The following is a 27,122-nucleotide window of genomic DNA, read 5'->3' on the forward strand; positions in this document are numbered from 1 at the left end:
GACTGAGTGAGGATGTTCAACAGACTTTTGGACACATTGGTCTAAAAAATTAGAAGAGGGACTTCGGTTGGAGTCATCTGTGCCCACAGACGGCATTTCTTCCTGCCTCTCTCCTTTAGTTCAGCATCTTCTACAGACGTTGGAAATACAGCGGTGACCAAGCCGATGGGTTTCTCCCCTCAAGCAGTTTTCAGGCTATCTCTCTAACCTTGTCCTTAATCTGTGCCATGATAATGATGAGATTAAGTAAAATGCTGTAATGTGAGGGCACCTGACCTTTTCCTTTTTTCTATTTATCAGCCCCCGCCCAGAGGTGGAAGAGAAGGAACTTCGTTAGCTTTGCTTTTGCACCCTTCGCCGTGGGTTCTTCCGCGCAGGCGCTCTGGACCTCCTTCCGGGAGAAGACGCAAACAGACCTTTCCTGGGGCCAGGATAGAGTGGGGCGAGGGGGAGGGCTGCTCCGTGACGTCGTCAAGTCGCGCGACCCGCAGGGCGGGACCGAGGCGCGACGGCGAGGCCGGAGGACCCGGGCTGGCTTGTGGGGAAAGGAAACTGAGAGGAGGCGGTGGCTCTGTCAGCGGCGGGGCCAGGCCCGGCGCGGCGCCCTGAACGCCCCCTCTCCGCTCCCTGGCAGCTCGCCCTTTCCCCTCAGCGTGAGTGCCGACGCGCGGCCCGGGGGGAGCAAGCGGGCGGGAGCGCGGGCTCGGCATCCCTCTTCTCTCTGCAACGCCGCCTCGGCCTCCCACCCACGGCCGTGACCCTCGCCGTCTTCTTGCCCCTCCACCCCCCGCTTCCGTTGGCACCCGCTCCTCCAGCACCCAGGAGCTGGCGCTGCCGCTGACATAAGTCTCTGCGCACACATTCACACACTCACGTTATCTTCAAATGAGAAGATTGCCTGGGAGAGATGGGAGCACATCTATTCCCTCTGTGAATGGGGGTGGCGGTACGAAATCGAGGGCCAGGGAGAGGAGACTGGAGAGGGGATTTTACCACCTCACTGGGGAAGCAGCAAGTAGAACTACGCAACCTTCCTTCCACTTACAAGTTCTCTGCTAGAGCACATTCTTCTAGCATGTGAAGTCACTTTAGCTGGGGGCCCTGCCCGGTTTGGTATGTGACCTTCCCCTTTCGGGCCTCAGTCTTTTCCAGTGGAAATGAGAGGGTTAGATTTAGTGATTTGGAAGGTTCAAATCTAAGGCAATGTGGTTTGGGAGGATCATCAGCATCTCCTGCCTTTCATGCAAATATTTCCTCACCTGTGCTTGTACCCATTCCCACAGTCCATTTTGCATTTCCTGTACTTCCAAACTCCTTCAGAGCTGCTTAAGAATCAGAAAGGCTTTTTTTTCCCACTTGCTGTTGCTATGACTAGAAGCAGAGTCTGTAATGGGCTTTCCTATAGTTCTCACTGTGGACCTTATTTAGGGCAAGTTAAGACTGTGGTTTAAAGTGAAGTATGGTCTAGCCCTGGTTTTGCTTTTGGTTTTCTCAGTGTTTTGCAATCTTCCTATTTTCCCAAGACAGCTTCTGCCTGTGCCTAGTAAGGGGGCTACCTCCTTTGGAAGGATGAGATTGTACTTTGGGTTGACTGGCATATCCTTGAGCAGGAGAGAAGTCAGACGTGATCCAGGATTTTGTGAGGTGGGAAGATCAGTGGCACCTTTGGACGTATAGCTTTCTTGGCTGTGGCTGCTGTGGCTGCTGTGGCCCATGCTGTAAGCCTGCTTTTGTGTCCCTGTACCTCCCTTTCTCCAATGATTGCAACCTAGCTGGTCTCCTACCCTGTTTGCCCCATGTTTTGAATCCTTGCCCTTTTCTGAGTCCTCTTAGAGTCAATCAGTTGTAAGTAAACCATACTGTATTCACTATTTCTCTTGCTTGCTCTTCAAGTGGATCATTTCTTAAGATTTCAGGGTCTCATCATCACTTCCATTCTATTTCTTCTCATGCTTGCCTGTCTTCTATCTCCTCATGAAGGTGACATGGTGCTTGGCTGTTCCATTTTTGCGTGTGTGTATATGTGTGAAGGTTGGTTTCTGTTCTTAAAATTGTTGGGTTTTGTACCTCAGTCCTATGATGTGGTTACCTCCAGTCCAATAACTTTTCCATTCTTCTAGTTCCTCAATCCTAAGCCAACCACTGCTTTCACTCCTTACGGTGCTCAAAGCTTTCCCAGCTCTTTCATGTTTTCAAACAACCTAAAGTAAAGAAGCAAAAAAAAACAAAAACAATATTTGTATCATATTACGTAGTCTCTTAATTGTCCTGGTAAAATAATAATGGTGATGAAACAGTTCTGGTATGGTCCCTTTACGTGGAAGTTTTGTTTTTTTATTTATTTATTAGGTTTCACAATTCATTTCCAGAGTACACTGTTGTCATGGCCAGTGTTGCCTCAAAAGTATAGACTAACAAGTACCCAAGGCCTTTTTTCCTATGAAGTTGATCAATGACTTTTTGGTATGTGGCATCAATGGCACAGGGGCCTCTGGGTGTGAGGTCACATATTTCCCAGTAAAACTAATAGCTCTTATTGAAAACCAGAGCTTGGCCAGCATGCTTCCTGGACCTCATCTTGAGGAAGAGGTTTTTTCATGTTCTGGCACTGGAAGGTGTTTGGGGTTGCCAAATCCCATCCCATTGATGATTTATACTTTGGAATCCCTGTTCTGATCCCAGTGGCTCTGACCCAAGGGCAGCTAACTGTCTGAATTTATGGTTGCAGTAACAATGAAGAGGAGATTAGATCCAGAATGCACGGCTCCCATCAAGAAGCAGAAGAAAAGGGTTGCAGAGCTTGGCCTGAACCTCAGCTGTACATCGGACGATGAGCCTCCCTCCTCTTTCAATCATACAGCAAAAGGTATATGTGCCTATTTGGTCGGAGGCCATTGGCCATCTGGTTATTTGAAGCCCTGGGGCCTGGATTGGGCAATGTACAGTCTACTGCTCCTTGAACATTAGGCAAATTCTACATAGAGAGTTTGGTTCTAGACTCTCTTCCCTTCTACCATTCTCTACACAGAGTAGGGAACTTGTTTTAAATTAAAAATGGGAAATTTTCCGAGGAAGCTTCATTCTGTTGCTGTTCCTTCAGCAGATGGCATTATTGCTGTATTAACCTAGTTGTAAGTGGTGGTAGATACTGAGCTCTCTGTGCTCTTAACAGCCACAGGACTTGCTGAGGGCAGGGGGAGGAAGAAGCGGTGTGGAGGCATTTTTTGGGACTTGGAATTGTCCTGAAAGATATTGCAGGGACAGATGCAGGACATTACATATCCTGCCGTAACCCACTGAATGGACTGGGGGAGAGTGTAAACTACAATGTAAACTATAATTCATGTGGTGCAGCAGTTCTCCAAAATGTATTCACCAAATACAATGAATGTGCCACAATGATGAAAGAGGTTGTTGATGTGGGAGAAGTGGGGTGGGGTGGTGTGTGAGGTATATGGGAACCTCTTATATTTTTTTAATGTAACATTTTTTTGTGATCTATGTGTCTTTAAAAAAAACGATTAAATAAAAATTTAAAAAATAAGAAAAAATAGCTACTAATGATCCTGGGTCTCTTTCACAGGGGAGGGGTTTTTTGCTGCAGCAATCTTGCCTAATTCCCCTCAGGTTTTTGCATTCTATTTTCTCAATTCCCACGGCAGTTGTGGTTAGAAACGCCCCCACCCCCACCCCCACCCCGTATTGGAGCATCGCTGTGTTCACTGTTACATTAAGCTCAAAGGATTTCACTGATCTTTAGAAAGTAGTATTTTCTTGACCTGTTTTTGAAAGGATATGGACATTCACAGTTTTGACAGCTGCTTTCTGTGAGAAATTATAAAGTGTTTAAGAGCTGCCTCTAATACGGAACACTTAGTAGTAGCCCTGTTTGCATTTACCTCGAATTGCCGGCAGTCTTGCATTTGGGATCCTCTGTTGGATCACTGGTAAACTGGAATGAAATCTCATAACAGATTGGTGACTGAAAGGGCGTGAAGCATCCTTTGAGGGTGGTACAAAATACAGTTTATTCATAATAAAGTGGTAGTCTAATTGAAGGGCAGTTACTCATCATCTGTTACTGAGAAGCTGATCCAGAGAGAAGCTTGACAGGTGATACTGCTAATGAAGCATTTGGTGTGGCTTTGGTCCAGGCTGGATAATATACTCTCTTACAACCTTGTATTTGGAGATAAGTGTGTCTTTAAAATTGTCAAGGTGAATTCCAGGGTGGGTGCTAAAGGCTATATGTAACTGGCATTCTTGTGTGGGAAAACGAACATATTGGGCCCACTGGTTCTAGGGATTGTTGAGAAAGAGGAATTTTGCTTCTTACCTGAGATTTGAGCAGCTTGGTGAAGGTAGAGAGTCTTCTTGTATAGGGCTCTGGGGTATTAGTAGGGATGGCCTACAAGAGAAGAAGTGAGATCCCATCTTGGGGAATAAATGATACCTGGGTGTTGGAGGTGTCTGGTTCTAATGGATCTTGGGGGATATATATATTTTTAAAGATTTATTTATTTCTCTCCCCTTCCCCCCCACCCTGGTTGTTTGTTCTCTGTGTCTATTTGCTGTGTCTTCTTTGTCCACTTCTGTTGTTGTCAGCGGCACGAGAATCTGTGTTTCTTTTTGTTGCGTCATCTTGTGTCAGCTCTCCGTGTGTGCAGGCTGCACTTTATTTCGCGCTGGGCGGCTCTCCTTACGGGGCGCACTCCTTGCGCGTGGGGCTCCCCTACGCGGGGGACACCCCTGCGTGGCAGGGCACTCCTTGCAAGCATCAGCACTGCGCATGGGCCAGCTCTACACGGGTCAGGGAGGCCCAGGGTTTGAACAGTGGACCTCCCTTGTGGTAGGCGGACGCCCTAACCACTGGGCCAAGTCCACGGCCTCTTGGGGGATATTTGCTGTCAAGTAGCATCTCTTTGAAGTGAGTAGACAACTCCCAAGAGAAGAAAGTTAAGTATATGAGGTTAGGATCCTTCTGGGAACTGTTGTGATTTAAATTTCAGCCTTTTAAAAATGTGACTGTGAATTGAAATGCTAGCCTTCCCTTCCCCATCCCCATTTCATTTTACCAAATCTTGTCTGCAAGTAGCACCAAATTACTCAGCCAGGATTGGAATCCAGAGGTGGTCAGTCCCTTGTTTGTATTCCTCATATGCAGAAAATGAGGCCTGAGGCCAAGGCCAAGCAACATTGCTAGATTTCTCTGGGTCACTTTATCTTAGGAAGGAGTAGTTTCACACTGATGCATAAGTTCTGAGGGTTGTAATCTGGTGTCTACGTCAGCAAGATGGCTCTCTGTGCCCTCCCACCCCTATCCCATGCCTGGTTTGGAGTAAACATTCAGTAAATATTGACTGAATGGAATTGATAGAAGGCAACAGTAGTATCTTTTCCAAGAAGCATAAAATGCTCCATATCTTTTATTTTACTTACCTTCCTTCAATCTAGAAAAGATAATTTCATCAAGTCTTTAATGTTTACATCATCTGTGTTCTGTGTCTGTTCCTCTTATGTGTCTGTGCCGTGGACTGTGTGCTCTGGTAATTTGCTCTCTTTCCAGAACCTACATGTCTCCTGAGATGTCTTTTTAAAAAATTTTCTTTCTTTCTTCATTTTAAAGATTTATTATTTATTTATTTCTCTCCCCCTTCCCCCCCCAGTTGTCTGCTCTGTTTGTCCATTCACTGTGTGTTCTTCTGTGTCCACTTGTATTTTTGTCAGCGGCACCCGGAATCCGTGTCTCTTTTTGTTGCATCATCTTGTTGTGTCAGCTCTCCGTGTATGCGGTGCCATTCTTAGGCAGGCTGCACTTTTTTCACGCTGGATGGTTCTCCTTACGGGGCACACTCCTTGCGCATGAGGCTCCCCTATGCGGGGGACACCCCTGCGTGACAGGGCACTCCTTGCGCATGGGCCAGTTCATCACATGGGTCAGGAGGCCCTGGGTTTGAACCTTGGATCTCTGATGTGGTAGGCGGACGCCCTATCCATTGGACCAAATCTGCTTCCCTCTCTTGAGATATATATGCCCCTTTCTTATTCCAATCATTATATTAAAGCAGGTGTGTTTCCTTTTCTTCCAATTACTACAGCCTAGACATACTGTTCAAATAAATGATTGTCCTCTTTAGGGAGGACAATTAGAACAAAACAAAACAAACAGTGGTTATCATGTCTATCTGGGGCCTTGTTTTTTATTCCTTTGCAAGAGAAATGTAGTGGCTCATAAATAGATCTGTTTAATCAGTTAGTTTGTTTTATATTATTCACAAGGTAGCTGCATTACCAGATCAGAGACTCATCTGGCCAGAGTAGTGAAGAAAAGGGATATGTGTTCTTTTGAGTGTTTTAGGAGTTTGAAGGCATTTTCAAGCACAAACAAACTCTTGGAAATTTGCTGTTAAATAGCAACATTGAGAACTAAGGAGAGGACAGATGAGGTCATTTTGTTCTTTTTGGTTGTTTCTCACAGGGAGACTGAGATCTACCATCTGCACCCCTAGAATCTGTCTGTCTCTCCTTAGCCATGGATCTAATATGGGCTCCTGGCTCTTCTGCAGCTTTAGAAGTTGCCAGACTCCTTCACCACCATCACACTAAAAATGCCTTTTCCTCCACCAGGTTAATTCTTCCTTAAATAGGCTGTTTGCCCTGAAACACCATTGCTTTTCTGTCAGCCCAGATTCATGACCTTAATCAAAAGCTTCTTTATCGGTATCTGTTTAAATTGCTCTAACGAGTTGCCATTTATCTGGCATGAAGGAGAAATTGAGTCTTTGAACAGGAGTGAGTGTGTTCCATAGCAATCGTTAGGCAGGTTGTGATGTTTATTAAAATCCGTCATTTATTGCTTCCGTTTCTGCGTGCTGCTCACCTTGGCTCTTAGTGGTTGGAGCTACTCCTCCTTGTGCATTGTCGCTGTCATTTTAAATCTTGGCATGTTGGCTCTACTGCTCTGTTGCTGTGTGAAAAATTTTGCCAGCAGCTGGAAAACCTCTGGTTCCTCTATAAAGGATGATTTAAGAATAGTGATTTCTATCTGGTAGAGAAGAAATCTTAAATGAAAACCCTAAATATTGTTTTGGGCTCTCTGGTAGGCTTTATGTAGAAGGGCAGCTGCTTGGGAGGTAAATGGGAATGCCACCCAGCTCTGGCAAGTTCTTAATGAAACCAATGATTTTAATAGACTGACCTTATTACTCCTGTTAATTTATATCCTCATTACAAAATTGTCTTCTCAATGTTTGCTAAATTCTTATTGGTCTTGGGAGGCTAAATCTCCTCTTTTGTTACTGCTGCAGCCATGACAGTTGTCTCCTTTTCATCTGAAAAGAGCGGCCCCAAAGGCCACAGGGCTAAGAATGAGTTGTGTCTGTGGCAGGTCTGTAGACATCAGGACTAATATAGGGAAATCTGCCTTAAATCGTGTCAGGCTTAGACTTGGCTTCAAATACCACATGAAATAAGAGGGAGAAATAAGGCTTATCTGCTTATTCAGCACATGTCTTGATCTGACAAGGAAATGCCTAGGAGGGAGCTGTTTTAGTTCCCATCAATCTCAGTCTCAGAACTTAGAACAACTATACAGAAGGCAACACCTTGAGAAGAAGAATGAAGTGGAAAGACCTTTATACCAGGTATCAAAAGCCACAGAGTTTTGCACCAGAATCACCACTGATTTGCCTAGTGGGCTTCCCATCCAAATTTAGTTTTTCCTATACGTTTTGCTCAAAGATGTTATAAAGACCAAAGAAAACAAGATCTGTCTCTGAGATCCAAGGGTAGCAGGGAATGCGCCTGCGCAGGTACGCTGTTCCTATCATTCCAGTGCCTACCAGCAAACAGAACAAGCCTGGCAACTGTCTTGAGCTGAATGAAGCAAGGGCACCTCTCCTTTGAGAAGGAAACCAGTTCTTTTTTAAACCTTTTCGTAGGTAGACTCCATGAGCCCCTGAAAGCTGGGAAAAAGGAATAAGAAATGATTAATTTTAACATTGTGGCTTCTGTTTAGTCAGGACCTCCTCTCCCTCGGCTGCCCAGAAAGATATTTAAAGGCCTTGCTCAGGGAGCTGTCCTCATTCCTGGTACTACTTCTTTCCTTCCTAAGTAGTACGGTTGAAGGCATGGAAGCAAAGGATCAAGGAGGCTGCCTTCGGAAGCACAGTTCTTTGGCATGGGAGCACTCCATTGCAGAGTTCCTCTCTCTCCTCCACATGGGAGAAAATAGACGAGAAGCCCAGGGATAGTCTTGAGGAGAGACCCTTTTCTCTCAGATCCGCTGTCCTCTGAAGATTTCTCTCAAAGAAACCAGACTTTTTTGGTTTATTTAAGTTATAACAGTTCTTCCCCTAATTTTAAGATTAATGTATTCGTTTCCCACAAACGCAGAAAAGTACAAAAAAGAAAATAAATATCACTCCACATCTCAGTTTCCATGGTTACTCATTGTTAATGTCCTGGGCGTCTTTCCTTCTGAGTGATATTCTATGACTTGCGTGCTGCATTCGTCCATGTGAGCAAGTTGGCTCCTTGTCGAGGGAACTAGGCAGCTGCCTTAAGGGGCAGATTTGGTGCTTTCTTACACCCGGGACATTCTCAACCAAATCCTCCCTGCTTGGGAGCCAGAATTTTGGTATTAAGTGTATTCTAATCATTTTATACATGTTCACCTGCCTTTTCTTTCTTTTATTATACAAAATGTTATATCCTTTAAAAAATGTATAATTATCTTACCTACTAGATTTTCAAGCTCTCTGAGGGTAGGAATGTTACTTTTTGGATAGTAATTCACTGTACGTATAGTGTGGGTCTTTTATAGAACAGATCCATGAACCAAAGTTGTCATCTATCAGACGATATCATTGTTCTGGACCCTGACAAATGTCCTATTTCACTCTACTTGAAAGGCTAAATCATAGCCAAGGAGAGCCCAGTTCACCGTTAGGCTATAGATAGTCCATCCTCAGCCTTGAACTTTTGAGCCTTGAACATCTTGCGTTACTTGTATGAGGGTGTTATAAGAGGAAATATCTTAAAGAGCCCTATATTCATATACTCAGTAGGTGCTCAGGAAAGGTGGTACCTTGATGACCGTTGCTGCCCCCTGGAGTTGCCCTGTGTAGTGGAGGTGGAATGTGATCACTGATTCTATGGCAACATGATGAGTGCTGTACTGATGGTGTGACAACCCATGCTACCAGAGCATAGCAGAAGTAATCATGTCTCAGGTGCTTGGGAAGACTTCACTCTTCTCAGATGTCAGCCCTTAGTGAGTTTGTATCCTAGTAGGGAAGTAGATGGCTTGGCGCAGATAGACTTTAGAATCATGTAATCCTCAAGCTGTAACTACCTGAATGGTGGCTATGTTGGGTATATAAAGAATTGCTTTATACTGCTGCTCTCTCTGCTTTTCCTCACCACCTTCCACAAGCATCCCAGCTTTAACCCATCTCTTCTCATTTATTTCCTTCCTTTCTCAAAGGAATTGTCCCACATGGGTAAGTCATTCATTTTGTTTTATATTTATTTTACAAAGTTTAGTAGATAATATATTGACATGACTCATAAATTAAAAATAAAACAAGATAACCAGTGTAAACTCTTGTGATATAAAAATGTAAAGCAAGTTTTATCTCTTTCACTTGTTCCAAGTAAGTATTTTGGTATTCTGTCTCCATGTCCCAACCCCCACACGTATGGGCAGTCATTTTTATTGGTCTTATATCGCTTTGTCTCCAGAAGTTTTTGGTCCAATTATAATAAATTATATAATTTATTTTCCATACACTTGGTTTAGCTCTTATATTATTCACTTGTTGGTTATATGTCTGTTTCGATACATGAAACAGAGGTTCCCAAGCTTTCTTAGTTCTTGGCATCCTTATTATTGATATAACTTTTTTCACAGAGCCCCTTGGGTAAAAACAACAACAACAACAACACAAAACCCTCAGAGTTCAGTTTACCAAGTAGTTAGATCCAAACAAATATTTATATTCTAATAGCGAATAAGCATTTGAAAGAGTAATACACACAAATTGGAAGAAAAATATTTTTATTTTATTCTTAAATAACCATGATTATTTATTAATAAGATGTGTGCATCTGCTGGGCAGCATGCCTTGGAATCAGATTGGGCACCACCTCCCTCATTTCCTGTTCTGCATTACTCTGTGTTTTGTGATTTATACCGCTTTCAATGTGAATATGTAGAAATTGTTAGCTAACAACCCCAGTTTTGAGCTACTGTCTATTCCAGATTTGGGTAGATTTTCCTGAGAAGCTACTAGAATAAAATTACATTGTGTTGAAGTAGTGTTCACATTAATAGATTCACATACCTCCATGAGCTAAAGAGCCAGTCACAATGAATATCCAGACTGTGGATCATCCCACTTTTGAGCAGGGACAGCTAGCCCATGACTTCTGATCTCTTTGGAGCCCTTTGAACAGCAAGATTGTTGACAGTGGAGATGATGGCTTTTGTTCACTCAGGCTACCAGGTCCCTCCTGGAGCTTTTAGCTGCAGCTCCTCTACTCTGCCTCACTTCGTGCTGCTTCCTTAGCTTCTTCCCTCTTTCCTGTCTTCCCTCTTCCCTTTCTTTTACTCTCCTCCCCTTCTCCCCCCTAACCCCCCGACTTCTCTCCTTATAAGCAGTCTCTTCTCTGGGGCCACACCAGCAGTGGTGTTGTAGTTTGCTAAAGGCTGCCCAGGCAGTATACCAGAAATGGGTTAGCTTTTACAATGAGGATTTATTAACTTAGCAGCTTACAGTTCCAAGGCTGTGAAAGTGTCTAAAGTAAGGCATCGTCAGGAGATGCTTTCATCCCAAACTGCTGCTGTGGGCACTCAGGTACATGGCAGCATCTCTTCCCCTCTCCTTTGGGCCTCATTGCTTTCAGCTTCTAGCCTCAGCAGCTCCTCTCAGCTCCTCTATTCTGTTGATTTCAGCGTCTGGCTCCCAGGGCCTTCTTGCTCAGCTTCTGGGCATTTTTCCCTGTTTTTGTGGCCTCCTCTCTCCTGTTTATAAAAGACTCTAGCAAGAGGAAATAAACAGCAGTAGAAAGAACAACAATCATATCTTCAGTAAATCCACTTTATATTTGACAGTGTACTTTCAAATGCATTAATTTCACTTAATCCTCAACTCTGTGAGACAGTATTACTATCTTGGTTTTATAGGAAAATAAACTGATGGGATGGGGGAGGAAAACTGTCATGTTAGAGCTCCCATTGTGTATCAGGTACCATTAAGAACTCTCAGTGACTTGCCCAAGATTACGTAGCTAGGAAGAGGTAGAGGATGAATTTGACCCTGGGCCATTTAATGAACTTTATATGTATGTACATATACTAAATACTTGTTGAATAAATGAAACTTGGACTTTTAGAGACTTTGTGCCATAAATTCACCTAAACATTTTTCCTTTTTTTCTTTCCCAGCATCTACTACAAGCCTAAGTGAGTCTGACAGTGAGACTGAAGGGAAGCAACACAGCTCTGACTCTTTTGATGATGCGTTCAAAGCGGATTCCCTCGTGGAGGGAACTTCCTCCCGCTATTCCATGTATAATAGCGTCTCCCAGAAGCTTATGGTATGTCAGTGCTTGGGTTGATTTTCTAAAGCTGAGTGAGAGAAAGAAAATTTGTATTGGTATGAAAAGAAGAAAAGTGAGGGCATGAGTTTTTCTTCTACTTTTTAGCTACTGAAATTCAGTAGAAAGAGTGTGAACACTTTGTCGGTAGAAATACCTATCACATTAGAATTACTTATAATGAATTCTCCTTAGTAATAAATTCTCACTATGGCACATATGAATACTTTACACATAGATGTGTGTCAGTGGATAAAGAGGCTTCATGTTGTGAAGGTTTGCTCTACTGAGTGATCTCAAAAGAAATGGTGGGAGTAGATGTAGCTCAAGCAGTTGGGCTCCTGCCTCCCACATGGGAGGTCCCGGGTTCAGTTCCCAGTGCCTCCTAAAGAAGAAGAGCTGATACAGTGAGCACATGCATGCAACAGGCAGACACGAGGGAGCCATCTGAGGCGGGGGAGAAATGGCTAAAATCCTGTTCACTCCCAAGTACCTAGAATAAGTGGTAGTTCCACAGTCTTTACTTCCAAAAGGAAGGCCCGCTTCTGTTCTTCAACTTTCATACCCCCATGGTATGCCACAAGAAGGAAGGGAAATAGGAAGATCTGCTCACATTCCTCATCAAACCTTGGCTTATGTGCAAAGGTTAGGGAAATCCAAGTTAACCTTCCATCTAGCTTCAGGAATTTTATAATTGACTCCTCCACTTTCCATTGGATTGATTTAAGAATACGACTGCCACTTCGGAAGTCATAGTCAGAATTCTAGTTTGGGAGACATGAGCTTTGGGGAAGTGAAAGATGGAAAGGTTTGTGACTCAGCCTCTTTAACCTGAGGGAAGGATTTGTGGCTACTGTAGGAAGTCCACCCAGCCCTTGAGTTGGTATTGCTCCTTCCAACGGGAATAAAGATCCTCCAGGGGGAATTAGAGTTTAGGATTGGAGTTCTTTTATTTTAAGCAAGAATCTGCCAGGTTTGGGATTAAGGTCTCAGGTATGTAGGGTATACAACTAGACCTAGGAACTCTAGAGTTTAGTATGAACTTATAAACAGTTTTGACTTTTTAAAAAAACTGTATCCCTGGTTCTTAGAGTATCTTCCCTATCTCTGTTTTATATAAAGTGAGTTTTCATTTACTTGACCAGGTGGGCTCCTCCAAGTCCTCATTGTCCTTCCTTGTAAGACTGTTTGACTGACTGAGGGTAAGGTAGAAGTTGCCCCCTGAAGCAGTTCTATTTTAACTTATGTTCTCTTTATCAACTCTGAACTCCAGATCTACTCCTTACTTAATCAGACTAATCAGCTTTAAGGGTAGTTGTGCAAATGTCCAATGGGATTCATTAAGCACTCTTGTGCTTTTAATTACAGCTTTGATATCTTTCCTCATTTATCCAGCTTTGGTTGCCCTAGACTTTAACCTGCAGAAGAGACAGCCACTGGGCCTATAGTTATACTGCAGTTGTTTATTTATGCCTCTGTTCTTCATTAGGCTAGAAGGCAAATTTTAGGCCTTACTCTATACTGCTCAGGGGTTCGGGTTTCTCACAATGTATGCTGTATGGTGAGGGCTAAGTAAATGTCTCTTGAACAGAATTAATTGTGCTCTGTTACTTCTCTTTTTCAGGCCAAGATGGGCTTCAAGGAAGGTGAAGGATTGGGTAAATTCAGCCAGGGTCGGAAGGACATCGTTGAAGCTTCTAATCAGAAAGGTCGAAGAGGCTTGGGTCTGACGCTGCAGGGTTTTGACCAAGAGCTGAATGTGGACTGGCGAGATGGATCCGAGGTAACTGTGAGGGGAGGAAGAGACAGGAAAGCCACTTGTGTTTTTTGATGTGTGGGTTTAAGAAGCAGCATAACAAATTAGAAATTTCCAAAGGCAGAATAGTAAGGGTAATAGGGGAATTGGGACTAATTTCTTACATGGTTGGTAGTGGGAATGTCCAGAATGGAAAAGAGAAGACTAGGCAAAGATACGATGGGGTGTGGATTTGTTTCCTGTCACTTTAGAGGAGCATCTAAATCCAATAGGCAGAAGATGCTGAAAGGCAGAGTTTGGCTCCACAAAGAACTTTTTTTTAAAGGTTTCTTTATTTATCACCCCTCTCCCGTGTCCATTCACTGTGTGTTCTTCTGTGTCCACTTGTATTCTCATCAGGTGGCACCGGGGATCTGTGTCTCTTTTTGTTGTGTCATCTTGCTGTGTCAGCTCTCCGTGTATGTGGCACCACTTCTGGGTGGGCTGTGGTTTTGCACGGGGCGGCTCTCCTTGTGCAGGGGCCACTCCTTATATGGGGGGCACCCTTACATGCGGGCATCCCTGCATGGCCCAGCACTCCTTGCATGCAGCAGCACTGCATGTGAGCCAGTTTACCACACGAGCCAGGAGGCCCTGGGTACCGAATCTCCTGTATGGTAGGCAGACACTCTATCTGTTGAGCCACATCCGCTTCCCTATACAAAGAACTTTAATGAATAAATTCAACTGTTCACTAGTAGACTAAGATACTTCACAAGGTAGTGAGCTTCATCTATTGAAAGGACTCAAATGGGCTGAATAAAGACCTACTCTCCCATTGTGTGAATGACTGGATTAGATACCCTGTAAGGATTGTGCAGCTCCACAGGTTTATGGCATCTGGGTACTAACTGGGCATTTGTTTATCCTATATAGCTTTTCTAGTGTAGGTTTAGTCTGTTTATCTATTTGCGTACCAGATTGTTTTAGTCTTGAACCAAAAGATTTCTAATATCCCTTTTTATTGCATGGATGGTGTTGAAATTTTAATTTTTTTCATTTGTCTTACCTTATTCCACAAAGGATTTCAAGTAGGTATAATAAAAGCACCTAAAGATAATGATGAAATATTACCATTATAGAGCCAAAACTAGAGAAAATAGAACACAAATGTCTAGCTTTCTTCATAGTTGCCATGGTTGAGCTTCAGATGTAGCTCTGAATTCTGGAAAAGTGAGATTTTTGTCTTCCTGATGTTCCATTCAGGAAAGAACTCCCATGAACCTGCATGTGATAGAAGCCTAATAAGCTTCAGAGAAAAGATTCTGACAGGCCAAGAGCTAATGGGCTCTGGGGGGTGGTCTTTGTGTGTTTCCTTGTAGTTGTGAGGAGATGAGACTTTCAGAATAGCAGATGAGACAGTGAAGAGTAGGGTAAATATTTGTAAATGGTTGCTAGATGTAGGCTTTAACCTCAGAAACATGGTGTTCTCCATGGCCTCATTTGTGTGAAAAGAACTAAAGAATCCCAGTCCTTTCAGCAGAGAGGAATTAGAACTAACTTTGTTTTTAATGGACTCAGGTTATTGAAATTCCTTTTTGGGATGAGGCTGTCCTAGCTGTGATACACCATAATTCTGTTTTTTCTCTTACTAAAGATGCCTTTTCTTTTGACTAAGAGTTTGACGTGGATATTAGTTAGTAGCTGCTTCTTGGAGGTAGGTGAGCCAGGGTGGCCTGAGGTGAATATCCAGTTCCTGGAGCCTCCTCAGGGAAAATGCTCAGTGGGTACTGTAGTCCAGGGATATAGAGTACATGGTGTGACCCTTTGGACAAAGTCCACCTTGCAGGTAGCTTTAATGTTGAGCTTTAATGTCTATACTTCCACAGGGAGATTAAGTCTGTTTTTTCTCTCTAAAAGTACATCTAAAGCAGATATGAGCTTCTCTTTTTTCTAGAGTTTGTAATTTATAACCGTTTAAGCTTAAAGGTGATGGATTTGACTAGGGAGAGAAGCCATGATTCGTTGCCAGATTGACTGACAAAAGGCTTGAGTAATTTTTCTTTCCAACTTTTTCTCTGTTGATGGTGTTTGGTATGCCCTCAAGACCTTGCATTGTGATACCATTTTATGCCTTTCAGAGCATGTAATACCACTTTGAATCACATTGCCTCAATTTGCAATGGTGGATCTCTTCTCCACACTTGCTTTGGGAGGCTGTGTGTGAAGCTGCCACGCAGACTGTGCCACCTGTTTAGGTTTCATAATCCATGTTTCTCTTAGCCCCGTGGTACTTAGCCCTGGCTGTACTTTAGAATCATCTGGGGACTTTTAAAAAAAGTGTTTATGCCCAGTCCCTACCTTAAACCAACATTATCATTTATTCTAGGTGTGGGGCCCAGGTATCAGTACTTTTTAAAAGGACTGCTGCTGAACCTGTAGTGCAGCTGGTGTTGAGAAACTGCTGTTTTAACCTGATAAGGAAAACAGTTGAAGAATTAAGAGGAAGAAGCCTCAGAGATGCTAGGTTCTGCTCTGTCTTGTAGTGAATGAGAGAGGAATCCTATTTCCCAGTTTCTGGGTTACTTTTTTGTTTGTTTTTAAAGGTTTTTTTTTTTTTTTTTTTTTTAAGATTTATTTATTTCTCTCCCCTTCCCCCCCTCCCCCCCATTGTCTGCTGTCTGTGTCCATTCGCTGTGTGTTCTTCTGTGACTTTCTTTTTGTTGCGTCATCTTGTTGTGTCAGCTCTCCCTGTGTGTGGCGCCATTCTTGGGCAGGCTGCACTTTCTTTTGTGCCAGGTGGCGCTTCTTACGGGGTGCACTCCTTGCGCTTGGGGCTCCTGTACGCAGGGACACCCCTGTGTGGCAGGGCACTCCTTGCGCGCATCAGCACTGCGCATGGGCCAGCTCCACACCGGTCAAGGAGGCCCGGGGTTTGAACTGCAGACCTCCCATGTGGTAGGTGGTTGCCCTGTCCATTGGGCCAAGTCCGCTTCCCTGGGTTACTTTGTGAATAACATTTTGAAAGGCACCTGGAGGTAAGATTCATTGCCATTGAGTTGTTCTGATGTAATTGCCTTATTATTTTTTTAAAAATTTAATAACTTTTATTGGCCACCATGAAATTTTGTCTCTGATGTATTTGCCTTACCATAGACTTATACCATATGTGATAGTTGCCTGTTTACTTCTCTGAGTCCCCACTGACCTAATTGTAAGTCCCTTGAGGTCAAGGACCATGTCTTATTTAACTCTGCATTCTGAGTATGTAACACCCAGTAGATATTCATTAAATAATATTGGAATAAATGAAAAAGCTTGAAGGTTTGGTAAGTTTCTAAGGATTCAAATCAGATTTGGAGCTGGCCTTCCAAAGTTCAACTCAGTTCTCCTGTTGGACCACTGCCTTCAGCGTTAGCCCTGCTTAGCCTGTCTGAGCTCTTCTTTTGTTTTAGGGAAGCCCTGGTGAGTGCGGGCATAGCCCTGAAGGTCTGTCTTACCTGTCTTACTTGCCTTTCTTTTGTTTATAGCCCAGTGTCTGTGAGCAGGTGTCATGGTTCCCAGAATGTACCACTGAAATTCCTGACACTCAAGAAATGAGCGATTGGATGGTTGTGGGAAAGGTAGGCTTTCAGGAAGATACATTTTGAATCTTGGCACTTAGCTCTGGTATATATGTGTTATCACAGATTAATAAAAATGTAAATTTGACCATTCTGACAGGAATAAGGCTCTGTCAAGGGCTTTACAGATATGCCCCTGGGACATGTAGCAAACAGGCTTTTTCTCTTAGTTATTTAATTTGCAAGGGAGCACAAAATGCATAGCTTCTAACTTCTCTCTCCCTCACAGATGCTTTTTGGAAGTGGTTTATTATGCATCTTTGTATATTGTGGTCACCACTGGGCACTGTTCCAGTAGATGAAAAGATACTGTCTGTATCCTCGGAAAGTACTGAGGGGGTTGTTGCAGAGGGAACGTGCTAAATCTTCTGGAAAATATGAATGAAGTATATGGCAATCAAATCTGTATGGTCTAGAGAGCAGTTCTTAAAGTGGGGAAGCCCCTGAGGATCTCCAGACCCTTTTAGGGAGTCCACAAGGTCAAAGCTATTTTCATAATGATACTAAAAAGTTATTTGTCTTTTTCACTTTCATTCTCTAAAAGTGTATAGTGAGGTTTTCCAGAGGCTATAATGTGCGATATCACGATCATTTGAATGCAAAAGCAGGGAGGAGAATGTAGCCATCTTCTTTAAACAGATACTAGAGAAATTAGCAAAAATGGAAAAGTGTTGTTCTCACTAATTTTTGGGAAAATAAGGTTATTTTCCTTAAAAATAGTTTTATGTTAGCATTGTTCTTTTAAATGGAATTAACAACTGTTTAAAATGTTTTAATTTTTAATAATAATTATCAATAATAAATATAACCCATATGTAGGTTCCTCAGTGATTTTTAAGATTGTAAAATCTGAGACCACAGAGTTTGAGAACTGTTGGTTTTAGAGGTAGCCTCACTCAACATATGGGGTTTAGAATTGGCATTCCCATGAGGTCCCTTTCAGTCCTTGTTGTCTGTGACACTGCCAGGTCGGTGCCTGGTATTGTGCATCCACACTTGTCACAGTGAGAGGCTTCTGGTTGAAAGACAGGCTTCTGTCATTTGGAGCAGTCCCCATCCTTCTGCCTCCATGCTCCAGGGGCACACAGCTTGAATGTCTCCTTCCCATTTGCTTTTTCCAGCCTCAGCCTTCATGAGTCTTATATCCATATGGTACTCTAGACAGAGCTCCCAGGGGGCTGTTTCATCTCACAGCCATCTGGACTATAGCCAGAAGGATTTAGGATTTTCTCTTTTTCCCCTCAGGGACTGATGTTCTTTGGCAGGGACTCAAACCATTTCTACTCACTTGGAACACTCGTTCCTCCATTCATCCCTTCCAATGCGGTCACATGTGATCATTATTTATTGTTTTCTTCTCCCTGTAGAGGAAGATGATTATTGAAGATGAAACAAAGTTTTGTGGGGAAGAACTGCTTCACAGTGTGTTACAGTGCAAGGTAAGGCTTTGTGGCTAGAACCAACTTGAAACCTTGTGCGAGGTGCTTTGCTGGGCTTTTCCAGTTGTCCTTTCAAGTGGGTTGTGGTGAGGCCTGAAGTTCAGTTAAGGTTTTTCCTGAGTTCTGTACCTAGGAGATAGTTGTGTGGCTTGGTATCACTGAACCCTCTTCCTTTTTCTAAGTTATCCCTTTTCCTGGCAGCTATCCTGTCTTGCAGTGTTGTGCTATCCCTGCAGTCAGTGTCCAGGAAAGGATTCACTAACCTCAGTGGGTCAGTTCAGTGTAGTCCTGAGGGGCCTAGCATAGTGAAAGGAGCTCAGAATTCCACCACAACTTTTTTTGCTATGTGCCCTTAGACCAGTTGCTTTAGCTTCTCTTGAGTTTAAATTTTTACATCTGTAAAATGGGGAGAATATACCCTCTCCCCAGAGTTGTTGTGAGAGTTAAATGCAGTAGTGGGTAAGAAGTGCCTTGTACACTGGGTGAGTGTTCGCCTCCCCTTGACAGTTTTTGACTTGATCACAAGTCAGGAAGCCCATTGCCTGGGGCAGAATGAGCAGAGGGAAACTCTGAGGAGGAAATGCTTTAGAGGAAAAGGAAGGTGTCAGTGCAGCCTCACAGAACTTAATTTTTGGTAGGCAAAGGTTCAGTATCTTTAAGGTAACTAGAATGCAGGTGAAGCAAGACTTTCTTTTTTCACAGAGGAAGGGGAGAAGGAAGTTTGAGGGGAGAAGGGATCTCTGCTGTGTGCTGTCAGGAAATGCTGGTCTTGGTCTATTTCCTCTCTCTGCATTTCACCTCTCTCTGAAATTAGTAAGCCTTAATATCAGAACCCAGCCCCATTGGAAGGTTGCTGCAGGAGTGAAGTGGAGAAGCAGATTTGCTGTGAGGGTTAGCATCATCAAGAGATACCATGTGCATAACAAAGGTGCCACTTATTGACAGCTTACCATGCGCCAGGCACTTACTTACATTTTATTTTATTTTATTTTTTACCATTTTACAGGTGAGGTAGTTGAGGGTCAGACTGACTGAGAAACTAGGGTTACACAACTAGTCATTTCAGCGCTGGGGCTCAGCAGGAGCCTAGGTCCATGCAGTGCTGCAAGTTTGGCCCCTCAAGCTCTTAAGACCCTCATCTCATCCTAGAGGGGCTGGTGTGATGCTTACCTCAGGGTTCTAATTTTCTCTGGGCAGAGTGTGTTTGATGTCCTGGATGGGGAAGAGATGCGGCGAGCTCGGACCCGGGCCAATCCCTACGAGATGATCCGAGGAGTCTTCTTCCTAAACAGGTTTGCTGACCTTCCCCTTCCCTCCCCAGACATGCATCGCTCCTCCTCTTCATTTGAGCCTCAACTTTCTTTTCCATATGTCTGGTACTGAGAGTCGTGCTTTCTATCTTGCTTTGTTTCAGGGCAGCGATGAAGATGGCTAATATGGATTTTGTGTTTGATCGCATGTTCACAAATCCCCGGGACTCCTTTGGGGTGAGAACAAGACTCTTGAGTTTGTGGTGTTAAGTGGGGTTAAGTGTCAGTGGCTTAGAAATTGACATATACAGAGAGTATACTAGCTCTGTGATAGAGATGTACTTTGCTTTGAACTCCTCTTACAGGTCCTGCTGTGCCTCCTGTGGTCTCAGGAATGCCCCTGTGAGCAGTTTCTCTAGGGCTCCAGGCCCAGAGCCCCAGCCCCCAACTCTGCAGATCATGCTTCTTACTCTGCGTGGAGGCAGGCAGAGCATGCAGCAGTGGAGAAGGGACATTCCTGAGCAGAATCAGCAACTGTGGCATCCCTGTCCTTGGGAGCAGGGTGGTGCGGCCATGTGTTTAGAGCCCAGGTTCTCCTCTTGCATTCATAAAATGTCCGTTTATCTAGTCCTTTCTTTGTTCTAGGCCCTGTGCCAGCTCCAGGTGTATCATTTTGAAAAAGATAGTTGTGATACCTGCCTCCATGGCACTTGTGTTCTGGACTTTGTGGTGGGCTGGAGAGCTGGTCAGGGTGCAGGTTTGAGATGCTTGGAAAACCTGTCTGTGCTCTTTGGGGTGTGGAGCACCTGCCACCAGGGATCTTTTGCCTGCCTCCTTCTTTCTGGGTGAAGTGGAGTTTGAGGGTGAGTATGCAGTCCTTACAGTGAGCTTATTTTCCAAATCAGAATTTGTTACGCCATCTATTTAGGGTGCTGTTTCTGTTAGGAGATGGGAGTACTCTGGGAAATGTGATTTGAGTGTTGAACAAAATGTGAGTGTTTCTGGGTCCTTTCGAAGGTTTATTTTTTTTTAAAGAGGTACTAGGAATTGAGCCTGGGACCTCATACATGGGAAGCAAGCACCCAGCCACTGAGCTACACCAGCTTCCCTCAAAGGCCTTTTTTTTTTTTTTTTTAAATAAAAACAACCCCACAGCATTTATTGTGGTATGGTAATAATATAAGGGTAATCAAAAAAAATTTGAACAATTGTTTTAGAACTATACCTCTAACAACTGACACCTAAAAAAATGTATTGACTTCTCAACAACTTGTCACTCCATTTCTAGTTGGAAACACTTTGTAGCAGAGTAATATTATCTCTGATCCGACCCAGTTGTTTTCTTGACTTTGTTTTAGAATGAATCTCTTCCGCATCATCTAATAAAAGGTTCATGTACTCATCAAAACCAATAATACACCCCTCTGTCCGCATATTTACTTGCTCATACAGCCACACCTGAATCCGGAATCTATTTTGCAAATATCTGAAGATGAGGTTGATGGGCTGCACCATCACCTTCTGGACATTTTGGCCCTGGCCATGGTAAGCCGTGGTGGAAGTTCACAAAGACCACACGAAACAGCACAGCACCTCAGAAAGCAACTTCCACCTCAAAGGCCTTTTGAAAATCTAGACTGTATTATTCAGTAGAGGGAACTGCAGTGCATGCCTTCTTCAGGCCTCAGCTGCCTCACCTCTGAAATAAGCCCTTCTGACCTGCCACAGGGCTGGGTAGGACCAAGAAACACTTAAGATCTGTTCCTGTTCTAAGACCGGTGATTTCACGTGGGGCCACTCCCTTTCTGCCTCTCTGAACAAGCTTCGTGAAGAATCATCATCATCAGACTTTGGCCCTTCTCATAAAGTGGTAGAACAAAATTATTTTCTACTCTGCTGTATCTCATTTCTCTTGAACTCAGACCCTCCATGCTGATTATGAAGGAAAAAGGAAATTTCATTTTAGAATTCCTTTCAGGGTTTCAAAGCATTTTTATCCAGTCCTAGAAAGTTAGCTCTCTTTGACAGTGAAGGGGCCAGGAGCCAGCTCTTCCCAAACCTGTTACTGCTTCACTCACCTTCATTCCACTAGTTCCCATCATTATCCATTGGCTGAAGAAACTGTTTTCCAGTCTCCAGTGTTTCAGTCCCATCCTCCTAACTGCTTCCTGCATGCTGGCAAAACTGGCAGGTAGACCCCTCTAGCATTTATTCTTTACCCTCTCCCAGGTCTCTTTCCCAGTACCAGCAGGCAGCACAAAAGGGCTCTTAGAATTAGCATCTTGAGAAAATTAGATGATATAATGTTGATTTAATTTTCTGAGCTCCAAATGATTTCCTTTAGACCTCTTTCCAGCAGAGGAGCTCTGCCAAGCTGATGGAATGTCACAGCATCATTTTGGGCTTTTAAATGGAAATGCATCCAGCAGCTGGTTTCTGGTTTTTGTCTTTTGCTGTCATGGAAATGAAGCAGGCACCAGGGTTGTACTATTCGGTAGAGGGTGGAGGTACTAGTTACATAGGGAAAGGCAGCGTATTTGTAACGCTTCAGGCAGCTCCTTGACCTGAATAGATGGTTAGTGGCCATGGAGAACTGCCGTTTAAGATGTTTCTCTACACTCCACTATAAAAAGTGAATTCTCTTGAGCCCCCAGTGTTTTATTCTCTCTTTTCATCTCTTTTTCCCCAGATGACTAGACTGGCGGGCATGCCCAGCAGGCTTGTTAAGTTCTTCAGTGGAGCAGAGAGGCAGTCCAGAGTAGTCCCTAGCAGGGTGGGAGTGGCTGGACGGCCGGGCCAGCGCCCTGGTTTGCTCGGGTCTTAATGGCTCTTGCGCCGGGCAAATTATAGAATTTGAAGCTTAGGGGAGTGTGAAGAGGGTGGGAGGTGGGGAGGGGGACTCTGAGGTTTTTAAATAGGTTTCTAGGGCTGCAGGTTGTGGTAAAGGAAGGAAAAGGCCTAGAATATGAAACAAATTGTGGACAAGAATTGGAAGAGACAGAAGGGAAGGAAGGGAATTTGAGTTCTTTGGGTATATGGACGTATGTTGTAGACCATAATACCATGTGAGGGGTTTTTGGCCTGGGGTTACTACTGAGTAAGAAAACCTTGTCTGGGAAGCATAGCAGGAGACAAAAGCCAAATGTTGATCTTTAAGTGTCAGTTGTATCTCAGGGAAATTAGATAGCATTTACGAAGTTCTTGCTGAGTTTGGAGTACTGCACTGGGCATTGGAAAGAAGAAAATGGAAAAGGACATGCTTTTTGACTTAAAGGAATTTGATCTAGTTGAATATAACATTATGTTACATAAAAGACCTTTATAAAGGCCTTTGAGGCATGATACTTAATTTAATCCTTACACCAGCCTCAGTCCCTGTTTGCAGTTGAGGAACCACAAGCTTAAACATTTAAATCGTATGCTTGCCCTTGACTGTAGCCAGCGAGAACCCCAGCTGTCCTTTTTCTGAAAAGCCCTCTTGACCAGGGCCTGTGAAGGCCACATGTGTCAAAATCATGGAAGGAGATCATATTCGTGCCCTCGTTTTGAAGGTGAGATTCTTTCTTTTCGGAGTGAGATACTGTTGTTGATTCATTCCCCTCCCGTCACCCAGTCTTCCTTTGGACCTAGTGGCTCGCTGTGGAGAAGCTGGAGCCTGGAGTGAGGGCAGTGGCCAGTGGTAAGGAACATTGTTTCCCTCTTTAAAGTGTGTGCAGGACTTAAACTTGTGACCCCTGCCTCATTACCAGTGTGCTGTCTGGAAAGTGCTACATAATGTTCTTAGTAAATGTCGTTAGGTCTTTTTTGGTGCACAAGTGAACATAATCCAAAAAATATGAATAATTGACAGTTCAGGAACAAAGTGCTGGGGTGGAGTGGAGGGGAAGTGGGGGAAGAACTGATAAATCCTGGCATGTCTTGGCCCAGGATGGGCTTATCACAGAATGATAAAGTTTATTTTCAGCTCAAGTCACGTTCCGCAGAGACTTTTTCACTGTTTTGATAAAGCCAAATAGCCCTTGTCAGAGTCCACTTGTCACTTAGAAAGTGAATGTGAGCATTAGTGTTTCTATTTCTTTCTTATAACCATTTCCCCTAAAACTTTTTGGTCTTTACCAAGCAGTTACAGATCTCTGGACACACACTCAGCCATGCTAGAACTACAGAAAGGGAAGGCTGAGGTGCCCGAGCACCTTCCTGCTATTCAGCAAGGTCCCAGGCCCTTACAGTCCTCTGCAGTCACCCGTTCCCAGGACTTACTCTTTTATTGTCACTGGTGCAGATGGTACATTCTCTGTGCTGTGGAGAGTCGCGACAAGTGAAATTCACCAGCTAGGGCCCAGGTGTGGGTCTGAGCATCCCTAGTGTTTGTGTAAAGAGAAGTATAAACACACAGCATGGGTTCAAGCATAATTTTTTTTTGATGTGGTAAATAATTTTATAAACTGCATTATAAATAGTAAATGAAATGCAAATAAAGAACCAGTACAATTTCACATATATAAAATTCCTTAAATCAAACGCTACCCAGTGGGGCCACAATATGTAAAAACGGAGCCTGTCCTCCAGTATCAGTGGGGGTGCTCCGTGTCTGACCACTGGAGGACATCGTCACTTAGAGGACATATGAAAATATCCCAAAGCAATTATCTAGCACTTCCATTCTTCACGTTCTTTTCATATCAACAAGTGTATCTTCCCCAAAATATCCACAACACTATCACTAATGGAAGGGAAATGTTGGAAAGAACACAAATGTCAACCAAAAGGAGAAGGGATTAAAAAAGAAATCCGCATATAATAAAAGTCAGTGGTAAACAGCAGTGAAACTGAATGAACTAGGCTATAGTATGTGTGTCCAAGTGGAGACTTTCAAGGAATTGAGTCCACAATCAAGGTGCAGAAAGATACAGTGTTTTGATATATGCACACATTTTGTGAACTTGCATAAAATCTATATTGCTAAAATATACACAAGTTGCTACTGAAATTTCATAAATGATTGGAAACGGCAAAAGACGGAAGGTGATTGGATCCACTTGGTTTGATTAGATAGGGTATCCAATCACGTGAGGTTTGATCAAGCCTGCCTGGGAAGGAAACATCCCTCACATACCCTTCCTTGCTCACAAGCATAAATTTTAGGTGAACAGATAAAACTGCTGGAGTGGCCAAAAAAGTAATGAATTAAAAATTCAAATGGTTATTGTAGTTCCGTCCTTCCTGGGAGAGGTAGGAAGCTGCTGTTGCTGCAAACTGTTGTCTCCTCCTCTCTCTGCCTTATCAGCTTTCAGCGGTGTACTGCCCCAGGCCCCCTGGCTAGCACAGAGGCAAAGGCAGGAGAAGAAAGGTGTTTTAGTTTCCTAGCTGCTAAAATAAATACCATACAGTGCATTGACTCATGATTCCAGAGGCTAGAAGGCTTGCTTCCTCTTGGGGTCGGTAACTCCTGGCTGGCCAGCACGCAGTCTTTGGGGTTCCTTGGCTTTTCTGGCTACATGGCGATGCACAAAGCAACATCCCCTTTCTCTTCCATGTTCTGTTGACTTATAGCTTCTGGCTGCTCCCAGTGGCTTCCTCTTCTGTGTCCAATTTCCTCTTATAAGGACAGTCAGCCATATTGGATTAAGGCCGACCCTCATTCAGTTTGGGCACATCTTCACTAATAACATCTTCAAAGGTCCTATTTAGGAGTGGACTCATGCACAGGACTTGGGGTTGAAACCTGAACTTGCATTTTGTGGGGGACATGATTGAGTCCCCAGCAGAAGGGAATGTATAAAAGAAGGGGAGACTAAATGCAATGTGGTATCTTGGGTTGAACCTTGGAATAGGAAATGGACATTAATGGAAAAATTAGTGAAATACAAGTAGTTTGGAGTTAATAGCAATGTACCAATGTTGGTTTCTTAGTTTTGATGAATGTACCATGGTAATGTAAAACGTTAACAAAGCTGGGAACTGCTTGAAGGGTGTACAGGAACTCTCTGTTCTGTCTTTGCAACTTTTCTGTACATCTAAAATTATTCCAAAATAAAAAGCTTATTGGAAAAAAAAGAAGAAGGAGGGAGAATCAAGGGGGAAGGGAAGGCAGAGGCTGTGGTCTGGAAGAGCAGGCCCTTGTGGTCAGGAGGGGGTGATGTTGGAGCCCCCCAAGACTGTGGTTGGATGGAAGTCTTGTGTTCAGAGGTCAGGCTGAATGGCTTCTGATTTTAGCTTTGCTGCAAACTAGCTGTGAACAAGTCACTTTGTGCCCCTTTTTCCATGTCTGTAATGTGGGGAGACAGTATCTCTTTTGCTGTCTATTTTATAAGGATGCTTGTAAGGGAAGTTATGGTGAGGAAAAGACTATAAGAAAATACACACTTAATATCCATTAAGATAGTTTTATTAGGAGTCTGAGCTAGGCCTGGTGGTGGGGAAAGGCATTAGGGGTGTTTTGACTGCAACTCCAGAGGGAGATGGTCACAGAGGATACATTTCCTGGGTATTGTGGCCCTGGAGGGAGCTTGCATTGTGCTTGCTGAAAGGCTTATTTTACTTCCTTTGCATTCTCCTTCTTCTTCACTGAGCATCTTTATTCTTGTCCTCCCCTGTCCTCCACTTGCCTTTGCAGAAGCCACTGTTGAAGGACCGGGAAGCCGAGCTCCTGTACTTTGCTGACGTCTGTGCAGGTCCAGGCGGCTTCTCAGAGTATGTTCTCTGGAGGAAGAAGTGGCATGCCAAGGGCTTTGGGATGACTCTGAAGGGCCCTAACGACTTCAAGCTAGAAAACTTCTACTCGGCCTCCAGTGAGCTCTTCGAACCATACTATGGTAGGGACACTGAAGAGGGCCCCAGGGGTAGGAGGGAGTGCCCCTCTATGGGGATTGCAGCTCCAAAGCAGTTATCCATGTGCCATGCTTTTTTCCTAGGTCTTTTGGCCTGGGGTTCACAGTCCATGTCATGAGGCATTTGGTTCCCTCTAGCCTATCCCCTCTTTAAACCAGGCCTGCAGGATACAGATTAAACACTACTTGGCAAACTCTCACCAAAGCCATATTAACTCCCCCTTTCAGGAGCACTCTTCTCTTGTGGTGACAGGAGATAATGAGACTGCTTGATCTCTGACTGAGAACTGGCAGGGTTATTATTCACCAGTGCAAACCCCACACCCATCTCCAGCCCTGTGGGCCGCTGTGGAATTTACTGGGAAACAGACAATTCAGCAACCCCATAGCAGTTCTCTTCTCTGTCTTGGTGGTTGTGATTTAGCAACAGACCCTAAATCCTTTCTTTCCTTTTTTTTTTTTTTCAATTGACAATTTTATTTCAAATTCATCCAAATAAAAGAACAGAAAAAGGCAGCTCAACAAGTTATGGAAACATGTCTACAAAGTTCTTTTTCAGGCACTTCTATCTTATCTAATTCTAACTGCTAACTCAGTTGTTCCTCTAGTGTTCAGAAAGATACACAGATGGACACAGATTAATT

General features: G+C 43.7%; 1 protein-coding gene across 3 annotated transcripts in view; it reads left to right on the forward strand.

Annotated features, from left to right (window-relative positions):
• The first annotated feature begins 396 nt into the window (after nucleotides 1–396).
• The window catches only part of CMTR1 (cap methyltransferase 1), a 51,088-nt gene continuing 24,362 nt past the window's right edge, over nucleotides 397–27,122 (forward strand). The window contains exons 1-10 of one of the 3 annotated variants that reach the window (XM_058306665.2): nucleotides 458–653; nucleotides 1,528–1,644; nucleotides 2,729–2,866; nucleotides 11,450–11,601; nucleotides 13,226–13,384; nucleotides 16,867–16,959; nucleotides 18,327–18,398; nucleotides 19,596–19,690; nucleotides 19,813–19,885; nucleotides 26,265–26,463. In XM_058306665.2, the coding sequence (XP_058162648.1) occupies nucleotides 2,734–2,866; nucleotides 11,450–11,601; nucleotides 13,226–13,384; nucleotides 16,867–16,959; nucleotides 18,327–18,398; nucleotides 19,596–19,690; nucleotides 19,813–19,885; nucleotides 26,265–26,463 (976 nt within the window). In that variant the 5' untranslated portion in view covers nucleotides 458–653; nucleotides 1,528–1,644; nucleotides 2,729–2,733. Of the gene's footprint in view, nucleotides 1,114–1,527; nucleotides 1,645–2,728; nucleotides 2,867–11,449; nucleotides 11,602–13,225; nucleotides 13,385–16,866; nucleotides 16,960–18,326; nucleotides 18,399–19,595; nucleotides 19,691–19,812; nucleotides 19,886–26,264; nucleotides 26,464–27,122 lie in introns of all 3 variants that reach the window. The other 2 variants (XM_058306666.2, XM_004484077.4) reach the window with 2 other exon arrangements.

The sequence above is a fragment of the Dasypus novemcinctus genome, chromosome 11 (assembly GCF_030445035.2).
Source record: "Dasypus novemcinctus isolate mDasNov1 chromosome 11, mDasNov1.1.hap2, whole genome shotgun sequence".
Lineage (NCBI taxonomy): Eukaryota > Metazoa > Chordata > Mammalia > Cingulata > Dasypodidae > Dasypus > Dasypus novemcinctus.